The sequence below is a fragment of the Conger conger genome, chromosome 2 (genome assembly GCF_963514075.1).
Source record: "Conger conger chromosome 2, fConCon1.1, whole genome shotgun sequence".
NCBI lineage: Eukaryota > Metazoa > Chordata > Actinopteri > Anguilliformes > Congridae > Conger > Conger conger.
Genome location: NC_083761.1, coordinates 15,379,455 through 15,393,379, shown reverse-complemented (window position 1 = coordinate 15,393,379; position 13,925 = coordinate 15,379,455). Strand labels below are relative to the sequence as shown.

General features: G+C 42.2%; 1 protein-coding gene across 1 annotated transcript in view; it reads right to left on the bottom strand.

Annotated features, from left to right (window-relative positions):
* Positions 1-7,845, bottom strand: part of LOC133117744 (regulator of G-protein signaling 7) — a 78,272-nt gene extending 70,427 nt beyond the window's left edge. The window contains exons 1-2 of the mRNA XM_061227327.1: positions 7,697-7,845; positions 6,166-6,280 (exon numbers count right to left, since the gene is read on the bottom strand). Of these exons, the coding sequence (XP_061083311.1) occupies positions 6,166-6,243 (78 nt within the window). The 5' untranslated portion in view covers positions 6,244-6,280; positions 7,697-7,845. The remainder of the gene's footprint in view (positions 1-6,165; positions 6,281-7,696) is intronic.
* Between the last annotated feature and the right edge of the window lie 6,080 nt (positions 7,846-13,925).

Genomic DNA, 13,925 nt, shown 5'->3' with positions numbered 1-13,925 from the left:
CATTAGCTTTTGCATACATTAAAATGATGTTCAGTTCTGTGCATTCATTGAGTATTAAACATTGTGTTTATATTGTTTATAGAGTTTCCTCTTTGTACAGTGGTGAAGCTACGGCCAGAGCAGTCTTGCGGTAGACATGGAGTGTAACTGCAGCACGATGGGAACAGTACACCACCGGGCAGAGGCACAGAGCCAAGGCAGAGCACAGGAAACACAGGCAGGACTACAAACCCTGTTCATTAGTCTAATGTCTGCTCTATGGATAGGTCCTGTTTCGCTGCTCTCAGAAAATCACTCCATGGGGACCTATTGACCTCAGACACATTCCAATCTGCGAGAGAGTCTTTCAGCGTGCGCGTGTTTACCCGCAGGGGTGGGGGCTCAATTTTAAGACAAATCAACTCGGCGGTAGCTACAGTCTAGTTGCGATGAAGTGCCTCATTTTCTCGGGTCGCAGAACAAGAAAATGCAATTTTGGGTCACTCTGAACGTCTCCGCTGGACGGAGCGCGTGGAAAATCAAGCCTCTTAAGCGGTCGGGGTCTGGCGGCTAGACTCCGCTCCTCTTAGTGTTGGAGCTCGCAGCTTTGGCAGCGCTGACCTGCTGGTACATCGTGGCGCTAACGCTCCAGCATTCCTATAAAGCGGGTATTAATAGACTTCTGGGGAGGAATGAATCAGAGCCGGGCATTGCTGACGACACCGCCGCACACACTTTAGCCCGCCCCACCCCTTCCGCACACCACCGTTACAGTACGCGCTAAAGCTACTTTCACTTTCTGCTTCTAAGACCTGCCGGAGCAATACACGGGGGAAATGCGGGCCTTTTAGCTAGCGATGTCGTCCAGCCTAATGATGCTAAGGCCTCTTAGCACCGTGGCATTCTGCTACTGTATGTGGGGGGCGCAACCTGAACAAATCCCCCCTCAGTCACAGTGATGGAAGCAGAGCCCGCTCTCCACCGGCTCTCCCCCTGGCCTTCCACTACTCACAGAGCACTACTCACAGAGCACTACTCACAGAGCTCTACTCACAGCGTGCAACAGAGCACTACTCACAGAGCACTATTCACAGAGCACTACTCACAGAGCTCTACTCACAGAGCGCTTTTCACAGAGCACTACTCACAGAGCTCTACTCACAGCGTGCTACAGAGCACTACTCACAGAGCTCTACTCACAGAGCGCTTCTCACAGAGCTCTACTCACAGAGCTCTACTCACAGAGCACTACTCACAGAGCTCTACTCACAGAGCTGTACTCACAGAAGGCTACTCACAGAGCGCTTCTCACAGAGCACTACTCACAGAGCACTACTCACAGCATGCGACAGAGCACTACTCACAGAGTGCTACAGAGCACTACTCACAGAGCTCTACTCACAGAGCTCTACTCACAGAGCTCTACTCACAGAGCACTACTCACAGAGCTCTACTCACAGAGCGCTTCTCACAGAGCACTACTCACAGAGCACTACTCACAGCATGCGACAGAGCACTACTCACAGAGTGCTACAGAGCACTACTCACAGAGCTCTACTCACAGAGCTCTACTCACAGAGCTCTACTCACAGAGCACTACTCACAGAGCTCTACTCAGAGCACTACTCACAGAGCACTACTCACAGAGCTCTACTCACCGAGCGCTATTCACAGCGTGCTAGTCACAGAGCGAGCACTAATCACAGAGCACTACTCACAGAGTGCTATTAACAGAGCACTACTAACAGCGCACTAGTCACAGAGCACTACTCACAGAGTGCTATTAACAGAGCACTACTAACAGCGCACTAGTCACAGAGCACTACTCACAGACCCGTGGCAAAGCCGACTGCAGCACATTAAGCCATTCTTATATCCCTTTCAGCGTGGTAATTACCGCGAATATACCTGAAGGAATACGTCGTCAAGCTTTGAGTGCATTCCAATGAATAAATGTATATGCTTAAGTTGCTACAGCGTTACATATTTATAAGGCAATCCTGATATTGCCATGTGAATTTGATCATATGAATTGTAGGGTTTAAAATACTGTGAGGGTGTTATTCAGTTGAAATTCTGGTATAATATCTCTTAATTCCTATTTTTTATGTTGGGATAAACTGTCTCACTTCAAATTACGTTCAGCGTCATATTATCGGGTCTGGCTGAGAAGAGTTAGGGTGAAGATGTGTGAGACCCACACACAGTTAAGTTCAACAGGCCCAATATTTTTCCCATCATACCAATGAGGCACAGCTGGTCAGACTTCACCCGAAATAGAACAACTATCCCACAACCAGACAGCAGGATGCCAAGCTGTCAGCCGGGATGACATTACTAGTAAGAGTTGTACATTTCAACCTCTGTAGGAGATCCTCCATTTCAGCAATATGGTAATGTTGCTTTTCTCTGTGGTACACCAGAGATCTGTTCCTTGCTCAAATAAATGAAAAGACAAGCAGTCGCTTTAGTAGTCTATTAGTAATACAATCATCAATTTAGTGGACTGACACTGAAAAGCTTAAATTGTACATGATTGACGATATAGTTATTTGTAAGACAAGCCAACAAGGCTACTGTGGCATGATTATACATGAAATAAATTACTCTTAGTCATCAATCAAAGCCAAGAACATATATTAAAATACACAAGGACATAACAAGATTGCTATGAATCTCCCATAAACCACCAAGAATTTTTTTTATCAAACAACAGTTTTTTTGTTGGACCAATACAATGGAATGAATGCAAATGATGGTATAATAATGCTATCATTCCGATCACATGGATATTGTATGCATGTACTGTATGTATCTACAACAGAAAAGAGTTCAGCCTGTATCAAGTTTATTCAAGCTATAAGTAACATAATTACAGGAAGAATGCAGACCTCGACTATTACGTAAGACTATTCTGCCTGAATAGCACAGAAACCTCTGCTCTAACTGTCAAGTTAATTCTGCTCATTCTTGAACTAATAACTATTCATAGTTACAACAACGAATATTATTTTAAACGCTCCATCCATGTTTGTATCCATTTCGCAATTCGGAATAGCTGCGTGCCTCTAGGCAATACTGTTATGATACATCTCTCCTGGATATATGCGTGGAGAGATTACATGAAATCAGCGCAAATTGGTTGCTGGGTATCTTTTCGACATAACCGTGATCTGGGAATATGAATTAGCAGAACATCTTTATCAAAAGCACGAGCGCGGATAATTACGCCTCCCCGACAGCATGTAGTCAAGCCTTTTTTATGGAAATCCTCGCCGGTAAATCCAGAAAACGGAGGGAAAACTAACCTATGGCGGAGCTCGATCATCATTAATGGTAATGGCATTCATGCAGAAGGCATGTGCCTTTGTCGTAACGACTGGAGGATACTGAAAGCTCCACTTGCTCTCTATTCATCCGTAAAGAGGCACGCGGCCAGGATGAGAAGGAAGTGGACTTCTGTAACAGGAAATGGAAGTGATGAGAAACAGTCATGGGTGTAAAGAAAGGAGTGGGTTGAGTGACAAACTGAATTTCTCTCCCATTTAATTTGATGGCCGGAATGTCCTCTCCCTTAAAATTGTTCCTCTTCCAAAAAAACGAATAAAAAATACAGTGTTACTCTGCCGAATGATCATGATCGCATTGCGGATACCCCAGCAACATGTAGCACCATTTCAATAAATGATCTGTTGCGATGACTCAGTGGTGAATAAATACATTTACGGGACAGTGGTTAGATGAATGTGTTTATATTGGAGAGGTGCTTTATGTTCATTAAAATTTTCTCACTCATTTCAGCCTACATGCCCCCACAAATGTTATCTATCAACAATGTAGATAAAAAATGACCACGAGAATTCATGTAAGACATTCGCTGCTTTTTGAAATGTTTCAAGAAAAGCTTGCGATATCATGACCAAATTATGCTTCCTATCAGCCTCCTTTCCATTTATATCTTGTTCAGCCATTAATTATTCCTTCATTTTTGAGCGCATGGAAACATGGTTGAAGTTGTTTTCAAAGCTACAGTGCAGTCTATAAGTATTTGGATGGTGGCACAGTTTTTGTTTTTGCATATTTGATTTGCAATGACCATGAGGTAAAAGTAGAGACTGACAGCTTTAATTTGTGGGTATTTGCATCCTGTGAACCATGTAGAAATATACACTGTCACTGTCCAAATACTTATGGACTGCACTGTGTGTGAAGCACTTTCTTGCTCGGTCTCATTGTGCACATCTTGCAGAGGTTAGAAAGACTCACTGCATCACATGTAAACAAGCTCTCATACAATTACGTGAGCTGTTTCAGACACTTATAAACAATTGTAAAGAATGAAAAAAACAGCATGCTACTGCATAACAGTTAACCTGGGGAAGCATAGAGTAAATTATAAAACCCCATTAATTTGTTGCAATGTCTGTGAGCTACCAAGAGGAAAATTATAAGACAAAGCAGCAGAGTATTTTTTTCAATTACACGCACTCTAACTAAATGAGGTATGCGCACTCTATGTAATCTCGGGTTGCGTGCAGCAATGTACCTTAACAAGATACATTTATTGTATTGGGAATTTTGATCATTGCAAATGTTTCTAGTTAATTCTAACTGCTCCCTATAAACCAAATTGCATTGTTATCTTCAATATCAGATTGGCCGTGTACATAATCAAATTGATACTACCCGCAACACACATTCCTCCCTGCATCCATCTTTTCCCACACTATGCCTCCGTCGCAGATAGCCATCAGTCACTTTCCAATTACTCCAGTGCACTTTGCTCATTCAGTTTCAATGTTTCATCACCATGTTACACGGTAATATGAAAACAAGTCATTTGTCACTAATTTCAAGTGCTCTACTCTGAGTACCCGCTCCTCGCCTTGAGTCACCTCGGCTGCCCTTTGTAGGGGCTGTCCACTATTTATATCCATTACGTATACACTACTTATTCTTCAAAAGTAAGAATCAATTAATGAAAACATTCGTCAAAATTCGATGCCAAACATTATTCAAAGGAAACCATTTCGAAAGTGATCAGGTCACATGGGAAAAGGCATCCAAGCAAAGTCAACATAGAGCTCTTAGAGCGGTAAAACGCACTTGTTAATCTCATTCTCATTTAACAGGGGGAAGGACAAGACCTAGTCCAGTCATACCATTCATCATCCAAATAGCAGCTACTCGAACTGAATATCCCTCAAATGCAGCCATGTAAAATAATAAACCTTATTTGAAGACAGTGTGTGTTCTAATTCTGCCAGCTCCACTTAAAAATGTACCCACTGACACCTGTTCTAGTTTCATTAGAGGGGTGTTCCATTTTAGCCAATATATATTCCAGTCTGCACAAAAGACACTGGTGAATTGATGCTTCTCCAGGAGGTGTCAGAGGTCTTGGCAACAATCATGGTGACCCCCTATAAAGATTTTGATTGACACCACCACTCTTGCACAGGCTCATGACCGACCCTAGGAGAAGGTCAAACAACACTCCCCCCCAGCCAAATGCACGCTCTCTTTCTCAAGCTGTGGGCCACTACTGATTTACTCATTACTTTGTTGTCAGAGCCACATCCACTGCCTATTCTTCAAAATAGTATTGTCAATGCAAATCGCAATTACAATTATGGTGTACCATTAATACAGCATTAGACCTAATATTGATTTTACAAATTTTAATAACATCGAAACACATCATTATAGACATAATTGCTGACAGTTTCATATAGGAGAACATAGACAATCTAAGATACTTGTGCAAGTTAATATTATACCTTAATTTTCAGACTGCAGGGGCCGAATGATAAACCATGAGGAAACCATATAACAGCAGTCACTGCAATTTCAAATTACATTTGGGGGAAAGCTCACAGGTGGCCTTTACAGTGTCACAACAACACAAAATCCCACACATGTGGCAAGGACCAGCTGTTTCAAATGGAGAGCTAGAGTGCAATGTGTAATGTGCAAGAGCTTTCTGATGGCAACACAAAATATTTCCACCAGCAAAAAGTATTGAACGGTCAGTTCATGTTGCACTGAAAACCCAACATTAATCCGTTTCGTCACAGGAACACTTTTCACTGAGCATGCGGGTATACTTTATTTCACCAGAAACACACACCTTACTTGATAAGTATAACTGACATCTAAACACATTTGCGTAGGAGGGGGCCTTACCTTTCTGTACACCAGCATGTTGGGGGATTCATCCGCCACCCCATTGCTGCTTTGCCCATAATTGTTTGTCTGCGCCATGACCCAGTGTGATATACAGCCAGTGTGTTAAGTGCGACTGAAAAAAAGAGAAACACCAACTGAAATAATTGACTTGCAGCTATCGTCCGTAACATAAACCGTGTTCTGGACACCAAGTTAGCTCACCATGTTCCGCCCAGCGCGTGGCGAATAACTAAAAAAATACTTCCAGATCAGCTTTGGCTTTTGTGTGTGTGTAAAGTATAATTCCTTTGGTTTTCATAAAAACTTGGTACGAGTCACATAGGCTACGCGATACATTTAAGCATACAGTGACATGATAATAGTATTCCACTGTGACATTGTGGTGGAGAAGCTGTTGCTAACGAGAGACTACGAACCGGGCAGGCATATACGGCGGTGTTCGGGCCACCGTGAGCTAATACGATCTTCCGAACACAGGGACGCTGTGCAGTTATTTGTCTTTTTCTCGATAAATATTGGTCCAATTCACACCAATCAAAGTGTTTCAGTGTGTGGGATAGTATACCATAACCATAATCATAAACCACATCGCTCGGGGGGAAAATTACCATTGAACGGATATTAACTTCTGGTGGAAGCGGTCGCTTTTCCGTTCGGAACACGGTGAGTTTACGTTGCATGCAGTGGTCTTGATTCAATCGGTGACGCTTCGGCGCAGCGGGTAGGTAGCGCTTGCAAGTGGGTAGCTACCTCCGGCTCAGTTCGTTTTTATCGAGCGTAAATGGTAGAGTCAGGTACCTTGCTACGAAGAAACCGTAAAGAGACCGGTATGCTATTGGTACCATAATTAGTACATATGGTTAATGACACTAAAACGAGAGGAGACCGAGGAGAATGGACAATAAGTGATTGTTATTATTAATGGGAAATTGTTATTAATAACAACGGCACCCACAAGCGGTCATTGCAATTGTAAATATTAGGCTAGGGTAATACTTGCATTTAACATGATAATACACCATTTAAATCGTCTAAGCTCTGAGGCTTTTCTGAAATGTCGCCCTTTCTCTCAATCTTGTAATGTTTCTGAATAGGCTACATATCATACGTTTGATCGCCTTACGGTGAAAACAACAGTGCAGAATAGAGTAGTGATGCGTGGCTGCTGTCTCACGATTTCAAAACAAATTCAGTTCTGACGTCGATTAACATGATCGCCCCGAATGCACCTTTTTTCGAAATATAACATTAATGGTCGAACGCCGTTCATTTTACTTCCAGCAATGTACGATCTGCTTTGCATATCAGCATGCACAGCTTGCTCCGGTCATCAATAAATTAATTTCTATCCCTCTCTCTACACTAATGAAATGGCAGGCTTGAATTTGCACAGAGAAGCAAGAGCCATTAGCAGTTTCAGGACCTCAGACAGCTACCGTGAGATCTGCAACGTCCAATCAATCCATTACATTTTCTAAACAGAAAAAGGGTAAGTGAACGTAAATCAACATCGTTATGTGTGAATTACCTTCGACAAGCGCTGCTTGCGAATAAAATCCTGTTTGCTTTCGAAAAATACGCTGTGCAGTTTGTCAGCTGGCAGACGAAGGAATGTAATGATAATTCATTGGAAATGATGAAAATCTGGCACTCGATGTCGACCTGCTACCGCTTCCCTCTTCCTTCAAAACGAAGCTGGAGAGCACAGGCGCGCGGCACCCACAACTTGCGTGTGAACGCGCCTCGACCTCTGACCAATCACGTGCAAGGAATCAAAATGTCCTGAGCGCCTAGGCAACTGCGCACAATAGGGCATCGACCTTCATCTCGATCCAGAATATTTGGGTTTTCAGTCCAGTCATAATATTTATAATAGTCATAATGACAGAAATAAAAATATAGAAAATTTTGATAATGATCACTACCTCCTTGTGATGTAGAAGAACATAAAGCTAGTAATAGTGGTGGTGATGGTGCAGTTTGTTATAGTAATATTCGCAGAAACAGCTGAAACATCAATTTCAACACTAATAATGCTAATCACTATTAACATCAGACATGCATTCCTACATATGGTAAATGGTAAAATGGTAAATTCATATAATTTATCATTCATCTAAAATAAAAACAACAAATACCTAAGTCACAGATAATCATTCGTTTCAGTCTTTGGACCAAAGATCTGTAATATTGGGGCTGGAAACCTATGAAGGGTGCCTGTGTTAACAAAATGGAGGCAAAGACATACAGTGCAAATAATTAATCATCTGGGGAATTTGGAATGTGATGATACAGCCCAGGGGTTCCCGTCTGAGAAACACTAATTATAAATCAGATGTTCCTGAGATTGTAGGCATTTTTACGAGGCCAAATTGTGCATATTTGTTTATCACCTCTGAACTACTATTTGATGTGATGTAACATGATTTCATCTTTACACGTGAAATCGGTAAAAACCTATTTCAGGCTGAACCTGGTTCAGTTAATATTAAGTTTTACAATTGTTACTAAACATATGATAAATCTGTTCTGGCTTCAAAACTGTAAATGTCACCTAGAACACTACTGAATGCTATTTATATTTGCAACTATCAAAAGAGGGTTTGGTGGGTCTCATTATGTTAATTTCTCAGTCTGGCAGTAATGTTCGGCAGTGGGAAAGGCTTCTAAACGTGGGTGTTAGGTCCCACGGGTGGGGCTTAAGAGGCTTGTTTACCTGCATTATGCATCAAAACATTGGCATGAGTCTCTTGTTAGCGTACAGACCTTTAAATGACCATATGCAAAATAGAATGTTGGAGTCTTCCTTCACAAAATGCACCTTATTAAAAACAGTTAAAGATAGATTTTATTTTTTGCTCACCTAAAATGGGGGGATTGTGTTTGAAAAGGGTCATAATTCCTACTTGACTGACCCAATATGGATGTAAGTGCCATAAAAGTTGACAACCAAAACAACAGAAAATGTGCCACCATCCCACCAAATACTTTTGCATGTGTTCAAAAATTGATTGATCGCTGAGCAACTGGACAAGACCCATTTTGTAATATGATTGTGATGATGTAATCGGCTCGGTAGTGCGTGTGTATGTGCACATGTGTATGTCACGGGGAATGTCAGTTTGTTTTATAGCCCTGCACATGAAAGTGTCATGAAAGGGGAACAACTCTAGCTGGATAACAGGAACACAACCCCACTCCCTCCCCTCATCCCCATGACAGTATTTTTCACATGTTGGCATTTTTTAGTTTATCTCAATAATGATAGTTTATTTCTTTAAGTATTTTGTGTGCATTGGCAGTTAGGGGTGTGAGTAATTTTGGAGCCCATGTTCCCAAGGACAAAAATATTAACACATTTTGAAATATCTTGAAATATATGTGCATTAAAATTATTCAAATGAACAGTATATGTAAAATAACAGTCTACACTTCTGGCACATTATGGTAAAGAAAATGGGGGCGACATGGCTCAGGCAGTAAGAGCAGTCGTCTGGCAGTCGGAGGGTTGCCGGTTCGATCCCCCGCCCGGGCTGTGTCGAAGTGTCCCTGAGCAAGACACCTAACCCCTAAATGCTCCTGACGAGCTGGTCGGTGCCTTGCATGGCAGCCAATCGCCGCCGGTGTGTGAGTGTGTGTATGAATGGGTAAATGAGAAGCATCAATTGTACAGGCTTTGGATAAAGGCGCTATATAAATGCCAACAATTTTTTTTATTATTATTATTTTTTTAATATAAAGACTAACACTGCCCAGGGTTCAAAGTCTTAAAACGGCATGTTCCATAATTGTGTTTGCCACAAATACTGTACAAACCTGAAATCACAAGAGTAACCACAAGCATAAAGTAATACTTTCATGTCTTAAAGAAGTGGAGTCCATCTTAAAATAAGTGTATATTGAAAGGACACCAAAAAAAAATCATATTTTTGATTTACGACTTTGCAAACGTAAGCATGACTGACTGCTCTAGGGATTTCACAGAAGCATCTTGTCAGAAATCACCTACGTACACTTAAACCATCATACAGTCCAGATCATGTGCAAATTCATGTGAATTTTTAATTTTATTTTCAAAATAAGAGGTTTTACTCATCAACACCAAGGCCAGATTAGATTATTTACTGGTCTCTGAATGGGGTATCTTTATGCAGATTCATACCAAGGCAGGATAACATCCTCTTCACTCAGCCTCCCCCCTCTAGACAACTCACATCTTAATGCAGGTCATGCAGACTGCGTCACAGAGACCGAGCAGTCCTGGCACTGTGCCACTGGGCAAACGCATTCAACACTGAAACAGAAGCTTATTTAAGGGCTGGAAGCAAAACCAAGAAACTCCTTTTGACAAATTTAGCGATTCTTCAATTCTCACAGCTCAACCTTCTACCGACCAGCTGGTCAGCATCAGCCACCCATTGGTTTATCTCCAAACCCCCTACCTGCATGTTTGGCACAGAGTACCAAACTGTGAGTCAATTCAATAGAAAATCACAGAATGCTGGCCTCGTGCCATCCCAAGGGGTGACCGAGGGATAAGTAGCAATCTCCAATGAGGCTTGTATTAAAAACCCCACAGCTTTCTGCCTGGGGTAATTTAAGAGTGCTGATGGTGACACCCACCCACACACCCACACCGACACCCACACACACACACACACAGCGGTCTCTCTCGCCTCTCTGCCTCGTCTCCAGGTGACGACACTGACGGATCCATCCCCAAAGGTCAGCCGCAGCCATGGTGCACAGGACTGGTGCTGTGGAGACCATATGGTCCCGAGACTCCCGCTGCCGTATTAAAGCCTGATTACTGGGGCTCGCCTGTGTGCTGGGGAGGCCTAATCCAAGATAGAATTAGTCATTTGTGTCATGAGAGAGCACTATAAAGTTCTGAGACAACCTGGGGGTTTTACTCCTTGTAGTTATCCAGCTAAGTGAGTAATCCAGGGCCCTGTTTCACAAAGCAGGATTACAGAATTAGCTGGATAACTGCACTGAGTAAAACGGGGAATCCTCCTAAATCTGGAAGATGGGGCCGAAAGGAAAAGCTGTTCCAGGTTTTACTTTGCAGTTATCCAGCTAACTCAGTAAGCCTGCTTTGTGAAACACCCCCATGTCACAGCTGGTCACATGACAGGTTTCCCTGTGCACTCCCTCTACAGCACTGCATTACATTTCATGGTTTTTAATGATCCACACTGAAAAATGCAGCCAGCTTTCTCAATCTCTTTCCAACATGTTATGTGCCTGCTACCAGCGATTCAGAATATACAAGTGCAGTCCAGTCTGTGGCTATAACTGTGTAAATAATATGGGTTACTGTCAGGAGAGGTCTCAGGGTGTGTAACCAGATCGTATCCTGTAAAGCAATACAAACCAAAAACTGAATTGAAAATACAAAAACAGAAAACTGATATGGATTTCTTGGACAAGGTCAATATAAATCGAGTGAAATAATGATGCAGTGTGAATGTGCCATGCAAGAAAAACAGCATGACATCACCAACAGGAATACACTTTAAGGCCTTACTGGCAGCTTTAGCCCCGGGTGTCTTATTACAGTATACTGTAGTCCATCCTGTAATTGGGCATATTGTATAGTCATAACATAGCCTTAGAGTACCCTCAGCAGTAAAACATGCATCCATAAATGTTCAATTAGTGTTTGTAGCCGATTACTGGTGACAAGACAGGGAGCCCTCTTAAAGGGTAACCCCACTTAAGGCAGGCTGCCAGTTTCCAGGCATATGATGCAGGTGCCAATATTCAAAATCGCACTAGCATAATATTGGATTTGATAATAGTGTACAGTAGTAGATCTGCAAAAATCTCCCTGACTAAATATTTTAGGCTCCATTTCAATTTAAAAGTTTTAATTTCACTCCCGGCACGAGAACCCTAACCCCACCCAAACCCCAAATCCTGGGAGTGGGTGAACCATTTTGAGGCACCCAGCAGCACCCCCCAGGCAGCAACCATCCACCCTCCCATAACCAGAAATTATCCATATAAATACCACCTGGGCCACTGGATCATCACAGATTAATATCAGTCTTGCAATCAGAATGGGGTGGCCTGTAGCGTAGTGGTTAAGGTAAATGACTGGGACACGCAAGGTCGGTGGTTGTAATCCCGGTGTAGCCACAATAAGATCCGCACAGCCGTTGGGCCCTTGAGCAAGGCCCTTAACCCTGCATTGCTCCAGGGGAGGATTGTCTCCTGCTTAGTCTAATCAACTGTACGTCGCTCTGGATAAGAGCCAAATGCCAATAATGTAATGTAATGTAATACTGTTTGTAAGCATTATTAAAAATAACAACTGAAGACTCGGCTGTTATGAGACCCGAGTGCCCCAGTCTCTGTCATTAATTACAGGCAAGTCTACCTTTGAATGTTTTCATTTTAGCAGGACCTAGGCCAGCTGGGGATGTTGTTATAATTGGCATGTTATGACAAGAGAAATATATCAGAAGTAGAAATTTATTGCACAATTACTTGTAATTACTGAACATTTTGGATGTGGGGCACTCTCTGCCTTATTATAGAGTGGGTGAAAGTTTACATTTATCTGTTGAAACGTTTTGCAATGAATTAATGTGATTAGCTATTTTGGCAGAAAATGTGCAAGGTATCCGCCAAGTGAAAGGTAGATTTATCCCAGTCAAAACATATGGCATTACTTTGACGAAACACCAGAAATAATATACTTAAGAAGTGATACACAAAGCAATTCCTCAATTCCGAAATAAATATCCTGTCAAACAAACAGTCAGAAAAAATATATATCTACATCTACAGCTGACTATAATTAGAATCAAAGTCACACACGTAGCATTAATATCTTAGGCATTTGGCTTTCCATTTACATTTGCAAGCAAAATTGGTTTTAATTCCATCACTTTCGTCAATGAGATTACGGGGCATTACTTAGGCCGAATAATCGCATTGAGATAGCATTGATTTTATTTCCCTTCTCTGTGAAAAGGAGAAAATTCCATTACAAGAGTAATTCCCCAGCAAATTTCTCCACTGACAACACCGCCCCAGAACAATGCTGTCAGTGAGTGTTTCCATTTCGCATCATTAGCTCTGATTTTACAGACATAAACACAGTCATCTCGCCCCATGAGGATGGACATGCCATTCTGCAGTGAGTCACCAGGGACTTCTGCCTTTGTCCTAGGGAAGGAATCCGAAGGGACATCCAAGGCAAAAGCATCGCATTACTCAAAAGCCGGCATTGCACTTTTCAGTTCTAGCACTTTCTATTCACATCAGCCTTCGGTTTAACAGGAAAAAAGGGCCTGTGGACATCTATCTCAGAGCCTCACTGTAGAAAAGTATTCACATTGCACAACGCTACATGTGACTCCTTTATCAGGGATCAATACTGCAGCCGCTGTTACTCTGGAATTCCCCTCGTCCTGATGGGTTGTTCTTTTTCCAATCAGCCGTCTCATAAACACCAAAGCATGTGAAAGTGATGTGTACATTAAGCAGTCTGGGTAAGGCTTCAGTTTAAATCAAAATGCACCAGACTTCAGATACTGTGTACCACACCTGGGTCAAATAAAAACACATTTGTATTGGGCCTCCACACTCCAAAATCTTCTCAAAGTGCAAACCCTGCCTTCTAGTACTCTTAGCAGGCTCAATTGTACCAGACAAGATCAATAGAGCACAGAAAAGCATTTGACCCAGGTCTGCGGTGTACAGTATTCAGCAGTGTCCAGAAAAACTTTGAGGAAGGTGTTGGA